We start from the raw sequence: 19,399 nt of genomic DNA, 5'->3' as shown, positions 1-19,399 counted from the left end.
GCGACAATTGTCCTCTGACATGCAAATATTTACCGTCGGTTGACCTATTTCATCGGTTAAATTTCACTACTGTCACGATTCTTGCCCGACATGGATTGTCGATTCATATTTCATGTCCAGAAACAGACATTCCCAATATGATGTCCCCAGATGATTATGGCAGTTTTTTGATAAATCTTGGTTGTAGATGCTCGGTGCGACTACAAGGGGTTGTACAACAATCTATTTATCCTTGCATTACTCATCACGTGGAAAAAGCACGTGTTGTAAAACTAATTCCTGTGCAATGGCTTCAAGACATACCAAGTGAGACCGTACCTTTCATTTGTCACCCATGTACCCTTCGTTCAGGATTCCCATATTCAGAACCTAGGTTAACAGATTATTCGACAATGTTTATCATTAATGTAGTATTTATGGTAATTACCTTGGTCATCGGACTGTTGTCTGTTATTTTTACTGGCATTACACTGCGTAGACGTGCTCTAGTACGAGCTCGCCGTCGACCTTACTATCAGCAACAATCGCCGCCACGATATTTAAGTGTTACTGGATAAAACCAAACCTATAAAATACATAACGCAATTAAACACTGAACAGTAGCATACCTTATATTATATTATGATAGGACTAAAATTACAACAAGTTCAAAAAAAAAGGGGGGGCGCCTATCCCCCTATCTCAACATATCACTCTCTCTCTCCAGATCTCTTTCTTTTAGGAACACTATTATATCTTATTTTTTTTTATTGTCTCCTCCTCCTCTAGCCACCATGGAGCCTACACCCACACCATCTGCGCCTGGCCCATCCATGGACGCTCTACGTGATGAAAATGTTCGATTATCAACTTTTACTGACTGGTCGGTATCTTCTATTTCGCCCGCTTCGTTAGCACGCGCTGGATTCTATTTCCTCTGCAAACCAGATAGAGTAGCTTGTATATTTTGTAATTTGCAGATTGGTCTTTTTGAACCAGGGAATGATCCGACTGAATTGCATCGTCAGTGTTCACCTTCTTGCCCGCTTTTACAAAATTTTCCTACAGGTAGAGACGAATGTGGCCCCTATCATTGGACGTATATGCCCAATTCCCGCCCAGAGCGTCTCTCATCCTCACAGGGGCAATCCCCTGCCATCGCAGGTACTTCAGAAATCACAATAACTGGACCCAAATATCCACACTACACTCTCAAAGAACAACGATTGGAGTCCTTTTCCTTGTGGCCCCCTGCGCTAGCTCAAACTCCACAGGCATTAAGTCAAGCTGGTTTCTTTTATGCGAAAAAAGGAGACCAAACTATCTGTTTTTTTTGTGGTCAGGGCCTTCATCGGTGGAAACCCACCGATGACCCCTGGGTGAAACACGCGCGTTATGCGCCCCGCTGCGCTTTTCTCTTACTTCATAAGGGCCAAGATTTCGTCACTCGCGTGTTACAGCCGGCATCCCAAGATCAATCCCAACCTACCCCACAACCAGTAGTATTGCCAGATACTGAGATCCCGGTCGCCGCTAATGAGGTTGTTGAAAATTCCGACCACCCCACAGACAATCACACCCCCTCCCCTCAAAATTCCCTGTGTAAAATTTGTCTACTTGAAGAAGTACAACTGGTATTCCGACCATGCAATCATGCCGCCACCTGTGTTGCTTGTGGACTGGCGGTTACACAATGCATTGCCTGTCGGGCACCAATTACATCAGTGATTCGTATTTACATCCCCTAACGGGTAGTTGACCCGCTTGTGATTGCTTTGTGCTTCATTGCTACATATTATTTTTCCTCAAATTTCTTTTGTATATACTCTTCCCAGCCATTAAGTGCTGTCAATATATTTGCTACCTGAATTTGCTTCCTTTTTATTACCTTATATATGTTGCCTGACATTTGTTCACCTCACCTACCAGGCTCCTCATATATATTGTGTAGTCTTAGTTTTATTATTCAGTATTGTTTCTTTTTATTCATTACACTTTTCAGCCTTTAAGGTTTATTGCGCTAAAGTTCTAGGTTTATTTTATTTTATTTTTTTTTTCTGAGGAGTCTGGGCGGGAAGGATTATATACATATAGATATGCATAACTAAAATATAAAAAACAAAAATTATAAAAAATAAAATAAAATAAAATAAAAGAAAATAAAATAAAACAAATATTGTACAATGATATCAGATATAATCCAGTAGTAACCAATTAAGTGGTACAATTAAGTGGTACAATAACTTTTAGATATTACTTTAGTTACTCTTTTATTTTTTATTCACATCGTAAGTTAGTTGGGTTTCTGCTTACTGAGGATTTTAACTTTGGATTTATTTTTCCTTTGTGTGTTAATATAAACTAAGGACTTTCGAATTTTCGTATAACATAACGAAACTCTACTCAGAATAAACACCTAGACTTTCAAAATTGGTGGCCCCCTCCATAAGCGGCCCTGTTTGATCAATGGAAAACACCACAGTTGACACATGTTAAATCCAAGTCAAACATTCCATGAGAGTGATACACAAACTTTAGGACATAAATATACTTGTAAGGGAAATAACATGTCAAAATAAACAAACGAACGTGTACTCTCTGAAACTTAAAAGTTAATCAAATATCATTGTGCTTTACAAATTGTTTGAAAAAACTACAAAGGAAATCAACTCTTATCAGGTGACGGAAGTGCATCCGATTCAGGATGATGGTTGCGCGAAAAGTCAACAGCAAAGAATACACCAGCATTTTTAACAAGCAAATAGATAAATAACGAATAAAATAGGAAAATGACGTCACGACGAAATGAATAACAATAATAAGGTTGCCTCATAAATCATCACGATTGGGATAAGCCATAGTCTCAGATAAACAATTGACTCTTAGCGATTCCTGGTTCGAGCCCCTAAGGGATCCCTTCTTTTGTCCTATATCTAAATTATCGCTCCTCACGAGCGCAAGTTTGTACTTGAATTGGTTATGTAAAAGTAGGCTAGAATCAAATACTTTCAATAGACATTTAGTGGATCACATATCCTCACTACCTCCACTAGAGGTCCTGAGTTCGAGCCCCGACATATTCCAGTCAACATTAATATCGTTGTAAAAATGGTCTCAATTACCGGAGGTGATTGGCAGTTACGAAATTGTAGATCACGTTGAAAGGAAACAGATAAGTCGGAGATCGAGTCCCGACTCAAGCACTTTTTGCATGAGTGACAATCACGTAACCACGTTTGTTCTCCCTTAGGGATCCACTTACTAGAATCACAGATTATGCAAATCGCATTTTGTATAATCACTGTTACATTGTAACTTAGGTCACTCTCTTTCATTGTAGTTTTTCACTTAATTCAGTAATAATAATCAGTATGGGATACACCCAGGATATGAACCGAGATTTCATTGACGTGAAAAACTTGAAATGCATGTTTCAAAAATAACACATTAACAAGTCAAGGAGATAGTACTTACCCTGTAACAAAAAAACCTCCCCTTAGTGTCTTTGGAGACGTACGTCTTCTCTCCTCCTTCCTTTGTGTTTTCCGAGCAACAAATGGTACGTATACTCCAACAAGCTGAAAAATATGAACCACAAAGTTAAGATCTTATTTAAACTCGTTGATTATCATACTCAATAAAAACAATAATTAGCCTCCTACTTAATATTTCAAAATTAAATAAGATAGCTCTCCTTCAAAACCCAGTCACGCCTTAACTACCAAGTTCGTCAAATTCGACTAATAAGTAGCTGGGACACTACACTCAACCTCAGGTTCCCACGTCCAGCCTATAATGCTATGTGTGTGTGGGAGAATTTTTTTTTTTTCGTTTCAGGTTTTTCCTTACAGAAGCCGAAGTAGCAGAACCGGCCCAGGTAAAAAGCAGTGGAAGGACCTACACCTTGGAAATAACTGAGTATTCGTACTTCTGATTAAAGTCTTTAATCACTTGAATATCAATTTATTTAAAAAAAAAAAAAAAAAAGGAATTTGACATTTTCCTTTATTATTCTTCCTAAGTTACTTAAAAAAAAAAAAAAGGATGCAATATAATGAATAAATCACCACGTGCCCAAGATAAGACGGCCTCCTCTGAGGGACTCATTTATCTTAATTAACCTTATAGAATTAAAAACCCTACAGTATTATTTTAAGAAACCTATAACGATTGAGACAACAAATTATTAGAGACTTAGCGAGACACTACAATTGTGAAAAAAATAATATGCACGTTAACTGAGCATTTCTCAAGTGCTGGATTGCCCCATTGTGAGATACGTCTTATCTTGAACACTATGAGTACTTAAGGTGTAATAAAGTGTAAAGCTAGAAAGGCAGTTCCATTATGAAATTTTGCATGTTTAAAGTTATATCAGTTCTCCTTGATTGTGTTTTAGTTCAATTAGTTGCCAGAACCTTTTATTAGTCTGCTTTAGATAAGTTACAATTATTGTTTTTAGTTAAATTCATTAACAAAATTTTGATGATACTCTGGAACTAATTTTCTTAACTAGCATATTTGCAATGGTATAACTAAATTTATTTAAATCTTGTTGAATCTAAACTCTGATCATTAGTTCTGTGGTTTACGCAGTAACCTAGAATAAAATCTCACCATAAAGAAAAGGTAGATAATATTAACATTCCAAGGTATAAAAGATTGTATACAATAGACTTCTTGTACTCATGCATGAAAATCTGAACGACTGACCACTTCTTGTCTTCTAAATCAAAAAAACAATGCAAATATACTTATCTGACAATGCTGAGATGTCACTGGTCTGAAGCTGGCTTCTGTAACAATATACTAGATGAATTCTCTCAGTTGCGATGCAAAACCCCCTTTTTCCCCTCTCTCCCTCCAAACATTCGCTGAGCTGATAATTTACCAAGCCACTTGTCAGTATACCAAGATGTATAATTAGTTCACTTCCGCCACGCTGGCTAAATTCAAACTTCCTTTTAATACTCTAGTTCTCAACCTGACTACAGCTGAAACAAAAGATACGGCAAATGTATGTCAATATGGCCATTACGTCCTGACGTGTCATAACACACTAGGTATTGACCCATCTTGTAAAGTACCTTGGATTTACTCACCATATGATTCATCACCCAGTAATCATAACAGTAAGTGGAAAGAATATTTAACAATGCAGTTTCCTCCATCATTATCATTCCACTCACAACGAAACAAGCCGAGTTAGGTACATCAATCTATTTGAGAAGAACTTGTCTTACCGTGACATTGTTCGATCTTCATCCACAGTCACAGCTTAAACACAAGAGGCATCCTAACAATAATGTGTGGTCAGCGCACATACAATCAATTCTAGGCTTCTGGTTTATTTGTTCAATGATACAAAATTGATTCTTGTAATATTACTACAATCACATACAATATTTAAACAGGTTTCTATACCTAGATGCTGACGATGTGTGGTCAGCACATTCAGGACATCTGGAGGAAAAACATTCTGTATTCGAATCTCATCTTCGAATAGCCTCATTTTTGGGTAACCCCTGCAGGTTCCATTGATTACTATATCTTTCTTAGATTTGATGTGTGGTCAGCCCCGTTGAATAAATATATATAATAAACAATTAAAAAAGGAATTCGGTGGACTTCCTATGTAAACAAGTACTTCGCCTAAGACAAGGATATTATGTAACGCATTAATGATTATGTAGTCTAATAGTCTCTCTGATTGCAGAGCCATATCCATTGCCTACCCAGTGTGATGTCTAGAGTAAGGCCCCCCCCCTGGTATCTGGAGGTACCCAAGGATCCAGATTGCAACCTGTCAGCCCCCTCCAGGGCTGATCCAGAGGGATGATATGAGCCATATCCATTGCCTACCCAGTGTGATGTCTAGAGTAAGGCCCCCCCCTGGTATCTGGAGGTACCCAAGGATCCAGATTGCAACCTGTCAGCCCCCTCCAGGGCTGATCCAGAGGGATGATATGGTAATCGATTACTGTTATTGATCGATCCATCACTGTTTAGTAATGGGCAACAGTGATCTAAAATCTGAATTTCCATCCGGATCCAGAACTTTCTTTGTGCTACAAACTTTTATAAAATCCTGCAGTGACAAGGAAATCTCGTTTCTCTATGAACAGACTTCCATTGACTTACCTCAGTTCATTGCTTACAGGTGAAAAACTCTTCTCGTATCAGTACAAACACAAAATTTGGACAAGTGATAAGACTCAAAACTAAAAGGAATATAAACTCCTTTCAAATCAGCGTTGTGAAAAATCATAAGAAGATTGTAACAAATATCAAGAGACTTTACATATTTCTCCATATATGAAACAACTCAATTTCATTGTAATATCCACGATCTAACGGACCAAAAACAAGAAAAAAAACCATGGAAAGTTATTGTTTAAATTTAAAATTAAAGTTCTATTGTTGGTCATGTACCAGCACAGGTTTGTTTTTAGACATTTAAAGAAGCCTATATGTGAGTATAGTAATCGAGTTTACACATTTTCACTCCACCATGTTAAAGACCGTAAGTTTTGGAACCCTCTGTATAGCTACCTTTTGGCAAACACCGAAGCGAAAAAGACAAGGAAATAATTTAGTAAATTCTCCATTGCACATTGTATTTAACTGTGCTCAACAACAGTTCACCGTGACGTCATCATATAGAATTATTCTCCGCATAACTAACTCCCTTACACTAGGCATTTAAGATTTAAAAACAGAAAAGTTCGCCACAACGGAAACCGAGGCCTGTTATCAGTCAAGGCTAGTAGAATTAAAAGAAAGAACGGAACATACTTCCGGTGTGTTTTAAAAACATATCAAATATAGCTTATGTTGTGGTTAACTTTTGCGTTTAAAATCTATCCTATAAATCAACAAGATCCACTAACACGATGAAACATGATGTAACTTGACTTCGTAAAATCCCCTTTGTAACCGTAAAGAAATCCCTTTCGATTTCGGTGTATATTTAAAAAAAAAAATAAATTAATTAAATAAAGAAGACATAACATACGTTCATACTATTATTAAAGTAATAAGAATAGGAATACTAACAATACTAACCCCCACTGACGTTCCCCTCTAATTATAAGGAATCGATATGAAATCCCCTGCAAGAAACCTGTCTTTTGGTATAGCAAATGTAACTGCATCCCTGATTATTAGATTTTGTATCTGATACTACCATAGGCCATTAGGGCATAAACTAACACACTAACCATAGGGTCAGTATTTTAACCATTCAGACTCCCCCCTTTGCTAACACAACCTCTCATGGATTCATGAAAAGAAGTCTAGAGTTGTTGTATGTAATCCTTAGATGTGCTAAAATGCGCTAATCGATTGTAATGCCTGTACGTTATCAATATACGTAAATATCATTGTGTCTAGCGTAATGCATACCACACAGGATGAAAGAAACCAAATCGAGGCCAAAATAGCAATCAAGCTGAGTAGAAGTTTAGAAAAACACATGTACATACTATGATTACCCTGTATGGAACAGAGCTATACAGTAAGTTTGAAATATATTACATTTTTATTGCATTATCAATATAAAGAGCAATAACTAATAATGTGAAATGCATTTTTGATAACAATAGGATGAGTTTAATATAAAATGCGTATAGACGCATTTCTAACATTTATTAAGCATTCAGCAACTGTTGTAATCGCTAGTTGTTAATTACTCAAGTTATTTTACATATGCGATTTAATCATTTAGTATGCAATCACTTCTATGTTACATGTAAATATATTACCAAATATGTAATGGAGTATTCAAATATCTTCAAAGGTTTACTCAAGGGAGTACTCCAATACTTTCAATACATTACAGGTTATAAAATCTTCATTTGATTCTGGAAAGTAGAGTATAGCCTATGATTGATAAAGTATAACTGGTATATAGAAACAACGTAAAAAATGTTGTTCACAAACTGTAAAGCACAACCCCGCATTAAGTTAAAAAAAAAAAAAAAAAAATCAGGCAACACAATTGAGTATACTAGTCTACATCATTACATGTTATCCCATTTGGCTTATACTATAAATAATGAGAACTACTCTTGTATTTTTATCGTTCATCACAGTCAAACTTTAAAGCGCTTCACGCTATTGTTTTTTGTTTGAGTGTATATAATGTCAAAAATTCTTTCATTTCTAGTTGAATAAACTTAATAGCCTGCGACAAGCACATTTACCACGTATAACTATACTTGTACTCAGTCCCGTAAATACAATGGTAATTAGCAAATTATTGGATTCACAAAATCTTACTTTTCTTTATACTATTAGAAGCTGTACTCATAATCAGTTCGAAGTCATGCTTAATAATATGGTTAGGAATTGGTTTTATTTTTTTTTTTTTTTTAAAAAAATTTTATAAAATAAAATATATATACTATTGTGAGTTCATGCAAAACCCGTTGGTAGATATAAGCTAGAAGGAATCCATGGTTGTAAGGTTTCATCCTACAGAGTTTTAATCTAAAAGTTTGTTAATGGAATTGAGTAACATTAATACGTACTATAGTCAGTTATGACACATAAAACCTTACAATCACGCTCTCTTCCAGTTAGTCGTGCATAATCTCCAAATCCCTCAAGAAAGTTTGTGTTTTAGTTTCCTAACACCTTGTGTAAGGCCAGTTCTATATTAACCCTTTAACTCCCAGCAACTTGCCTTGGACAACCGTTTCTGTAACCGAATAAACATGCCAGAAAGATAACTTTCGACATTTTTTTTTTATCTTTTTTTTTACCGAGGTCGGCTGATAACTGTTACACAGTTGTGCCTCGTAGTCCTAAGCCGGACTTCAAATTATAGGGCGAGACGCCCGCGCTTTTCAAATTGTGTGTGCAGTAAAGAAAAAGAGAGATAGGGAGAACGGAGTCAGGTGAGGTCCAGATTGAATTATCAACCTGATGCCTCATTGACACCAAACCACACGCATGTAATAGTGGTACGACCCTGGCTTTGATTTTACTCAGGTCACAGAGCCGGGTCCTAGATGTAATATTTAGGGAATACCACGCAAGTGATAAATACATGCAATCTATTGTGTAGTTAGAGTTAGGTATAAAATAAAACTATAAAAATAAATGTAAAATAGGAATTTCAATCCCGGCGTGATAGAGAAAAATCATAGAAAAACCTAGAAGTCTTAACCACTATTGAGCATGCGCGTGAAGAAGTCTCTCCCATGCTCGATGAGGCTCGTGACGTTGCCTTCGAGCTACGTCAGAAAAGGCAGAAATGCGTGGGACGAAGCGCCTATATAAACAAGGCTTGTCTGCCGCACCTGTTGATTCTACGGACGGACGGCTAACAGTGAACTTCGCTCTGGTTAGGGACGCTCTTCATAAGAATCAGGTATGTGCTAATTTTTTCTAAGTTCCCCCTCCACACGGGAAGAGCACTTTGAGATTGTTTAGTGATCAATATGAGTTTTATTTTCAAGTCCCATCAATCTGAGACCACATTCCCTCTTCGAGACTTAACATTTCTTCCTTTCGGGCCAATGCAAGTTGCGATGTACAAAGTTCACACTTACTATTTTCAATAACTCGCGGTTTAGCATAAAAACCTTCTAGCACCCATTGAGTATTATGGGGTTGTGCTCCCACTTGAATAATGCAGAAAAACTTCCAAGTTGTAACTCCAAGTAACCAAGTTTGTTAAATTGATCTGTATTCTTATTTTATTTTTTTTAATAAAAAGTAAAGTGAAATGGTCTCTTTGATTCAGTCAAGCTATCCCACCTAGTTAGATTCAACTCACAGTCGTCAAGTGTTACCTGGGTTTCGATTTCTAGTACCAAGCTCTACCACTTTAGTGCATTTTCTCATCATCTTCGAACCAGTAAGCCGATGACGTTTTCGAAACCGAGGCTAAAAGGGAGTTGGACTCCGAACCAACTTTGTAATACTGGGTGGAGAGTGAAGAAGTGATCTCAATTACGATTTCACAAAAGAAAGTGTACATAATTGCTACGCCAATCTCAGAACAACAAAAACATCATCATAACAATATATATAGTAGTAGGCCCCGACGTTCGCCCGAATGACTCATCCTCACTCTCTTTTATGACCGGGGTGAAAGGTCAATGACCTTGGCCCGAGGTCAATGACCTAGGGATACATAGGACAACCCCCTCTAAATTTTGGCAGGGGTACCATGGCCCACCCCCTAAATTTTGGCAGGGGTACATAGGACCACCCCCCTTAAATTTTGGAAATTGCCAAATCTAAAAATTTGGTGTGGTAGCCTAGGACCATAGTGTGTACCTCTATCAGTATTGGGTGTCTATGTCGTTCCCTTTCATGGGTAAAAAATTGCCAAAAATTCAAATTTCGGGGGTTTTTGACCTAATTTATCCCCTTTGATGAGGTATTATTACCCTATATAGTTAAATGGTCGTATACAGGGGTCCATTACCTTTCATAACATATGGGTATATTAATGCACCCCTTGAAAAATTTGGGAGGGGTACCTTGGCCCACCCCTTAAATTTTAGAAATTGACCAATTTAAACATTGGGTATTATAGTACAGGACCCTAATATGTATCATGATAAATTTGTGCGGTCCACCTTGTTTCCTTCTAGGGGTACAAAATTGCCAAAAATATAAACGTAAGCAATACGTTGTACCACGTGTTTGGTTTTCGACCTAATTTATCTCCTTGGATGAGGTCCTATTACCTTATATAGTTATATGGTCATGTATAGTGGTCCATTATCTATCATAAGACATGGGTACATTGGTGCACCCCTTTAAATTTTTGGGAAGGGTACCTTGGCCCACCCCTTAAATTTTGGAAAATGTCAAATTTAAACATTTGGTATTATAGTACAGGATCTCAATATGTATCATGATAAATTTGGGTGGACCACCTCGTTCCCTTTTAGGGGTACAAAATTGCCAAAATATAAACGTAAGCAATACGTTATACCACGTGTTTGGTTTTTGGTCGATTTTATCCCCTTTGATGAGGTGTTATTATCCTATATAGTTATATGGTCATGTATAGGGGTCCATTACCTTTCATAAGATATGGGTATATTTGTGCACCCCGGGAGGGGTACTTTGGCCCACCCCTTAAATTTTGGAAATTGCCCAATTTAAACATTTGGTATTATAGTACCGGACCCTAACATGTATTATGATAAATTTGGGTGGTCCACCTCGTTCCCTTTTAGGGGTACAAAATTGTCAAAATATAAACGTAAGCAATACGTTGTACCACGTGTTTGGTCTTTGGCCCAATTTATCCTCTTGGATGAGGTTCTATTACCTTATATGGTTATATGGTTATGTATAGGGGTCTATTCCCTATCATAAGACATAGGTACATTTGTGCACTCCTTTAAAAATTTGGGAGGGGTACTTTGGCCCACCCCTTAAATTTTAGAAATTGCTCATTTTATATATTTGGTATTATAGTACTGGACCCTAACATGTATTATGATAAATTTGAGTGGTTCACCTTGTTCCCTTTTAGGGGTACGAAATTGCCAAAATATAAACGTAAGCAATACGTTGTACCACGTGTTTGGTTTTGACCTAAGTTATCCTCTTGGATGAGGTCCTATTACCTTATATGGTTATATGGTTATGTATATAGGTTCATTTCCTATCATAAGACATGGATACATTTGTGCACTCCTTTTAAAATTTGTGAGGGGTACCTTGGCTCACCCCTTAAATTTTAGAAATCGCTCATTTTATATATTTGGTATTATAGTACTGGACCCTAACATGTATTATGATAAATTTGGGTGGTTCACCTCGTTCCCTTTTAGGGGTACGAAATTGCCAAATTTTAGTACAACCACGTGTTTGTTGTGGCTCAATTTATAGCCTTGGATGAGGTCCTATTACCTTATATGATTATATGGTTATGTATATTGGTCCATTCCCTATTATAAGACATGGGTATATTGATGCACCCTTTAAAAATTTGGGAGGGGTACCTTGGCCCACCTCTCTAGTTTGGAAATTGTCCAATTTAAACATTTGGTATAATAGTATAAGACCCTAATATATATATATATGTATTACTATAAATTTGGGTTGTCCATCTCGTTCCCTTTCATGGGTACGAAATTGCCAAATTTTAGTACAACCACGTGTTTCGTTTGTGACCTAATTTATTCCCTTGGATGAGGTCCTATTACCTAATATGATTATATGGTCATGTATAGGGTCCATTTTCTATCATAAGACATAGGTAAATTGATACACACCGGAAGGGGTACCATAGCCAATTCCTTAAATTTTGCAATTTTTCCAATTTAAGCATTCGCTATCATAGTACATGACCTCAATATGTATCATGATAAATTTGGGTGGTCCACCTTGTTCCCTTTCATGAGTAAAAAAAAATGCCAAAATATAAACATAAGCAATATGTTATATCACGTGTTTGGTTTTTGGCCCAATTTATCCCGTTTGATGCGGTCTTATTATCGTATATGGTTATATGGTCATGTATATAGGTTCATTTCCTATCATAAGACATGAGTACATTGATGCACCCTTTAAAAATTTGGGAGGGGTATCTTGACTCGTCCACTCAGTTTTAGAAATTGTTTAATATAAGCATTTGGTATCTTTGTACAGGTCTTCAATATGTACCACTATAAATTTGGATGGTCCACATCATTCCCTTTCATGGGTAAAGAACTACCAAAAATCAAATTTTGGAGGTTATTGACCCTTTGATAAGTATTTAGCACGTTATATGGTTTATTACGTTTATATGTTTATGTTCTCTTTTAAATTTGGGAATTATAAAATAACATAATTTGGTAAACGTTTTCTAGGACCCATTGGTGTTCCTCTTATGGCCAAATATTCAAAATTTAAAGGTTATTAACCGGCTTTATTATTAAATGAGTACATGATTTATTACTTTTTCATAAGACACAGGTGTATTTGTGTACCAATCTTAAATTTTGGGAGGGGTACATTTCTTATTGTCATATCAATAATTGGTAATTGTTCTTAAAATTGGATAGTATCTCATTCATTGGGTAAATCATTATGATCACGTGATCGGTTATTGACCTATGATGGGATTAGGAGTCCAGGACATTGGTACATTTCAACTTTGTAGGATAATTTGAGAATTTTCAAATGAAATTGAGTCATTGGTATTGATTATTACTGCCAAATACAAACGTAAGCAATATGATGTACCACGTGATTGACCTTGATGAGGTAGTGTACAGGGATACATAGCTAACCTTATTGAATCTTATGACTCATAGTCTTAAGGGAATACATGCTACAACACTAGCAAAGTTATTGTTGATGCAATTTGATTGGTTGATCACTATCTTTCGTGCAATCTGATTGGCTGATCACTATCTTTCGTGCAATCTGATTGGTTGATGATTTTCAAATCTTTGCTGCATTCAGTTTTAAGTTTTGTTTAACATTTAAAAAAGTTTTTGAAATTTTTGTTTGAAATTTTTTTTTGAAACTTTGGTCTGACATTTTTTTCGTTTGATATTTTGTTTGAAAATTTTTGTTTCGAAATTTTTGTTTCAAAATTTTTTGTTTGAAACTTTGGTTTGAAATTTTTTCGTTTGAAATTTTTAGTTTGAAAATTTTGTTTCTAAAGTTTTGTTTAAAAAAATTTTGTTTGAAATTTTTGTTTCAAAATTTTTTGTTTGAAATTTTTTGTTTTGACATTTTTGTTTCAAAATTTTGTTTAATTTTTTTTCGTTTGAAAACAGAAACTTTTCGTTTGAAATTTAAGTTTAAAAAATGTTCGAATTTTTTTTCAAAATTTTGTTTGAAAATTTTTTGTTTAAAATTTTACGTTTCCAAATTTTTTTTGTTTAAATATTTTTTGTTTCGAATTTTTTTTAAATTTTGTTTGAAAATTTTTTTCGTTTTAAAATTTTGTTTGAATTTTTCGTTTCCAAATTTTTTCGTTTCAAAAATTTTGTTTCAAAGTTTGGTTTGACATTTTTAAAAGTTTGTGCACTCATTAGTAAAGAACCGGAACTGTTTAGAACTAAAACCTCTGGCAACATTGTGGTGCAATAGTACACATCAGAATATGGGGTTGTACTTGAAATGAAAAAACACAATTCATTGAAATGGATCATTTTATTACACTCCACATACATCCATACCAGATAGTGGTTCTGGATATTGTCGATACAATGTATTTTTAAATTCTTGCACTAGTTTGTCTTTAGCGTATAATTTTAATTCCAATTGAAGTCTTTTAAGGTCTATTGCAATATCAATTGGTGGAAACTCAATGTCCATTTGATCACAAATAAACTGTTTATCAATACAGGTATGCACCCACGAACGATGTTGACAACCATCACAATATCTAGATACATGTTGAACAATATGCATAACACATTTTTCAAAATAGTACTTTTTTAGAAATATACTTGTTTTGTTGCACACTTCCACTGCATGTTTCACACACTGAAATACGCTGATGAATTTGTTCCATTCCGTTTGTGTTAGAAACACCATGTTGCGAGGGACATGGAATGTACTCTTTTTACGTAACAGCACCATCTTCTCTTCGAGGACTGTACGCAGCACCACTTCATGATTTGAGCCTAATGATTTGACTATGGTCACATTTAGCTCATCATGAAAACAATCGTTCATTTGGTCGATTCGTGAACATAATATTTGCCATTCTTCAAAGGTCAGTTGTACACCAAATTGTTCTGCTTTGCCCAATCGAATTACTGGTTCAAATGTTCTAGCACTGATACCAATCATCACATGTTTTGTTTGAAGTATATTTATTGGATAATAGCTTGCGAAGATGAACTCTTTATCGTTAGAAGTACACATCTTTCCTCCTGAAAAGCACTTGCTCAAATGATTTCGTGGGATGACAGTGTATTGGTTGATTTATAGAACTACGGCTGACGTCATTGGAAAGGAATGTGCTGACGTTTGAATTCATGGTTACATCACACTTGCTGACGTCATGCTGACCAACCAAATTCATACAACTACGGCTGAGGTGCTGACGTTTGAATTCATGATTTCATCACAATTGCTGACGAATCTGGCTGTGTACTAAATTCAAATTGATGACTTTGACTCAAGAATCCTTTATAACATAAAGATACAGATCCAGTATTTAAGAAACGCAGCAGTTCTTCTTGTTTTGATGCTTCCATGGGTAAATATCTTGCTGGTAAAATTATATTCTTATCATTTTCAAGCTTCACTACGATTCTTAATCCAAACTTTGTAGGGATTTTTTGGCTAGCTAAGATTCTATAAGGTACATTCTGTTGTAAACCAGTAATCTTGGTAAATGATTTCATCACATCACGTGTGTTTAGAAACTGCAGACAAGTAGCCATGATGATGTTATTATGAATACTAACTCGAACGATACTTATATATGATGCAAAACTGATGACGTTGCATTATCATGTTCTGACGTGTACTATTGCACCACAATGTTGCCAGAGGTTTTAGTTCTAAACAGTTCCGGTTCTTTACTAATGAGTGCACAAACTTTTAAAAATGTCAAACCAAACTTTGAAACAAAATTTTTGAAACGAAAAAATTTGGAAACGAAAAATTCAAACAAAATTTTGAAACGAAAAAAATTTTCAAACAAAAATTTGAAAAAAAATTCGCAACAAAAAAATTTTAAACAAAAAAAATTTGGAAACGAACAATTTTAAACAAAAAATTTTCAAACAAAATTTTGCAACAAAAAATTTAAAATTTTCAAACAAAAAATTCTGAAACAAAAAATTCAAACAAATTTGAAACAAGAATTTTCAAACAAAAACTTTCAAACAAAAAATTTTCAAACGAAAAAATTTTACGTTTCACAGTTAACCGTCAAACTTTATCCGGTTTTTAACTATTCGTTAACAAATAAACAGTTTTGATCATATTTATCAGTGAGTGCAAAATGTTGAACGAAACCAAGATTTTTAAATGTTAAACAAAACTTAAAACTGAATGCAGCAAAGATTTGAAAATCATCAACCAATCAGATTGCACGAAAGATAGTGATCAGCCAATCAGATTGCACGAAAGATAGTGATCAATCAATCAAATTGCATCAACAATAACTTTGCTAGTGTTGTAGCATGTATTCCCTTAAGACTATGAGTCATAAGATTCAATAAGGTTAGCTATGTATCCCTGTACACTACCTCATCAAGGTCAATCACGTGGTACATCGTATTGTTTACGTTTATATTTGGCTGTAATAATCAATACCAATGACTCAATTTCATTTGACAATTCTCAAATTATCCTACAAAGTTTAAATGTACCAATGTCCTGGACTCCTAATCCCATCATAGGTCAATAACCGATCACGTGATCATAATGATTTACCCAATGAATGAGATACTATCCAATTTTAAGAACAATTACCAATTATTGATATGACAATAAGAATTGTACCCCTCCCAAAATTTAAGATTGGTACACAAATACACCTGTGTCTTATGAAAAAGTAATAAATCATGTACTCATTTAATAATAAAGCCGGTTAATAACCTTTAAATTTTGAATATTTGGCCATAAGAGGAACACCAATGGGTCCTAGAAAACGTTTACCAAATTATGTTATTTTATAATTCCCAAATTTAAAAGAGAACATAAACATATAAACGTAATAAACCATATAACGTGCTAAATACTTATCAAAGGGTCAATAACCTCCAAAATTTGATTTTTGGTAGTTCTTTACCCATGAAAGGGAACGATGTGGACCATCCAAATTTATAGTGGTACATATTGAAGACCTGTACGAAGATACCAAATGCTTATATTAAACAATTTCTAAAACTGAGTGGACGAGTCAAGATACCCCTCCCAAATTTTTAAAGGGTGCATCAATGTACTCATGTCTTATGATAGGAAATGAACCTATATACATGACCATATAACCATATAAGATAATAAGACCGCATCAAACGGGATAAATTGGGCCAAAAACCAAACACGTGATATAACATATTGCTTATGTTTATATTTTGGCATTTTTTTTTACTCATGAAAGGGAACAAGGTGGACCACCCAAATTTATCATGATACATATTGAGGTCATGTACTATGATAGCGAATGCTTAAATTGGAAAAATTGCAAAATTTAAGGAATTGGCTATGGTACCCCTTCCGGTGTGTATCAATTTACCTATGTCTTATGATAGAAAATGGACCCTATACATGACCATATAATCATATTAGGTAATAGGACCTCATCCAAGGGAATAAATTAGGTCGCAAACGAAACACGTGGTTGTACTAAAATTTGGCAATTTCGTACCCATGAAAGGGAACGAGATGGACAACCCAAATTTATAGTAATACATATATATATATATTAGGGTCTTATACTATTATACCAAATGTTTAAATTGGACAATTTCCAAAGTAAAGAGGTGGGCCAAGGTACCCCTCCCAAATTTTTAAAGGGTGCATCAATATACCCATGTCTTATAATAGGGGATGGACCAATATACATAACCATATAATCATATAAGGTAATAGGACCTCATCCAAGGCTATAAATTGAGCCACAACAAACACGTGGTTGTACTAAAATTTGGCAATTTCGTACCCCTAAAAGGGAACGAGGTGAACCACCCAAATTTATCATAATACATGTTAGGGTCCAGTACTATAATACCAAATATATAAAATGAGCAATTTCTAAAATTTAAGGGGTGGGCCAAAGTACCCCTCCCAAATTTTTAAAGGAGTGCACAAATGTACCTATGTCTTATGATAGGGAATAGACCCCTATACATAACCATATAACCATATAAGGTAATAGGACCTCATCCAAGAGGATAACTTAGGTCAAAACCAAACACGTGGTACAACGTATTGCTTACGTTTATATTTTGGCAATTTCGTACCCCTAAAAGGGAACGAGGTGAACCACTCAAATTTATCATAATACATGTTAGGGTCCAGTACTATAATACCAAATATATAAAATGAGCAATTTCTAAAATTTAAGGGGTGGGCCAAAGTACCCCTCCCAAATTTTTAAAGGAGTGCACAAATGTACCTATGTCTTATGATAGGGAATAGACCCCTATACATAACCATATAACCATATAAGGTAATAGAACCTCATCCAAGAGGATAAATTGGGCCAAAGACCAAACACGTGGTACAACGTATAGCTTACGTTTATATTTTGACAATTTTGTACCCCTAAAAGGGAACGAGGTGGACCACCCAAATTTATCATAATACATGTTAGGGTCCGGTACTATAATACCAAATGTTTAAATTGGGCAATTTCCAAAATTTAAGGGGTGGGCCAAAGTACCCCTCCCGGGGTGCACAAATATACCCATATCTTATGAAAGGTAATGGACCCCTATACATGACCATATAACTATATAGGATAATAACACCTCATCAAAGGGGATAAAATCGACCAAAAACCAAACACGTGGTATAACGTATTGCTTACGTTTATATTTTGGCAATTTTGTACCCCTAAAAGGGAACGAGGTGGTCCACCCAAATTTATCATGATACATATTGAGATCCTGTACTATAATACCAAATGTTTAAATTTGACATTTTCCAAAATTTAAGGGGTGGGCCAAGGTACCCTTCCCAAAAATTTAAAGGGGTGCACCAATGTACCCATGTCTTATGATAGATAATGGACCACTATACATGACCATATAACTATATAAGGTAATAGGACCTCATCCAAGGAGATAAATTAGGTCGAAAACCAAACACGTGGTACAACGTATTGCTTACGTTTATATTTTTGGCAATTTTGTACCCCTAGAAGGAAACGAGGAGGACCACCCAAATTTATCATGATACATATTAGGGTCCTGTACTATAATACCCAATGTTTAAATTGGTCAATTTCTAAAATTTAAGGGGTGGGCCAAGGTACCCCTCCCAAATTTTTCAAGGGGTGCATTAATATACCCATATGTTATGAAAGGTAATGGACCCCTGTATACGACCATTTAACTATATAGGGTAATAATACCTCATCAAAGGGGATAAATTAGGTCAAAAACCCCCGAAATTTGAATTTTTGGCAATTTTTTACCCATGAAAGGGAACGACATAGACACCCAATACTGATAGAGGTACATACTATGGTCCTAGGCTACCACACCAAATTTTTAGATTTGGCAATTTCCAAAATTTAAGGGGGGTGGTCCTATGTACCCCTGCCAAAATTTAGGGGGTGGGCCATGGTACCCCTGCCAAAATTTAGAGGGGGTTGTCCTATGTACCCCTAGGTCATTGACCTCGGGCCAAGGTCATTGACCTTTCACCCCGGTCATAAAAGAGAGTGAGGATGAGTCATTCGGGCGAACGTCGGGGCCTACTACTATATATATATACAGGGCCGGATTTCCCAATAGGCCCGGGCCTATGGGCG

The 19,399-nt window shown here is 35.6% G+C and overlaps 1 protein-coding gene across 1 annotated transcript; it reads left to right on the top strand.

Annotated features, from left to right (window-relative positions):
- Window positions 1–773: 773 nt before the first annotated feature.
- LOC145689768 (baculoviral IAP repeat-containing protein 7-B-like) lies at window positions 774–1,727 on the top strand. The gene has a single exon (XM_081763973.1). It carries the CDS (start codon window positions 774–776, stop codon window positions 1,725–1,727), a length of 954 nt encoding a protein of 317 aa, XP_081620099.1.
- The last annotated feature ends 17,672 nt before the right edge of the window (window positions 1,728–19,399 follow it).

Source organism: Thermobia domestica, chromosome 7 (assembly GCF_964235325.1).
Source record: "Thermobia domestica chromosome 7, izTheDome1.hap1.1, whole genome shotgun sequence".
NCBI classification, from domain to species: Eukaryota; Metazoa; Arthropoda; class Insecta; order Zygentoma; family Lepismatidae; genus Thermobia; species Thermobia domestica.
This window is presented reverse-complemented; position numbering and strand designations above follow the sequence as displayed.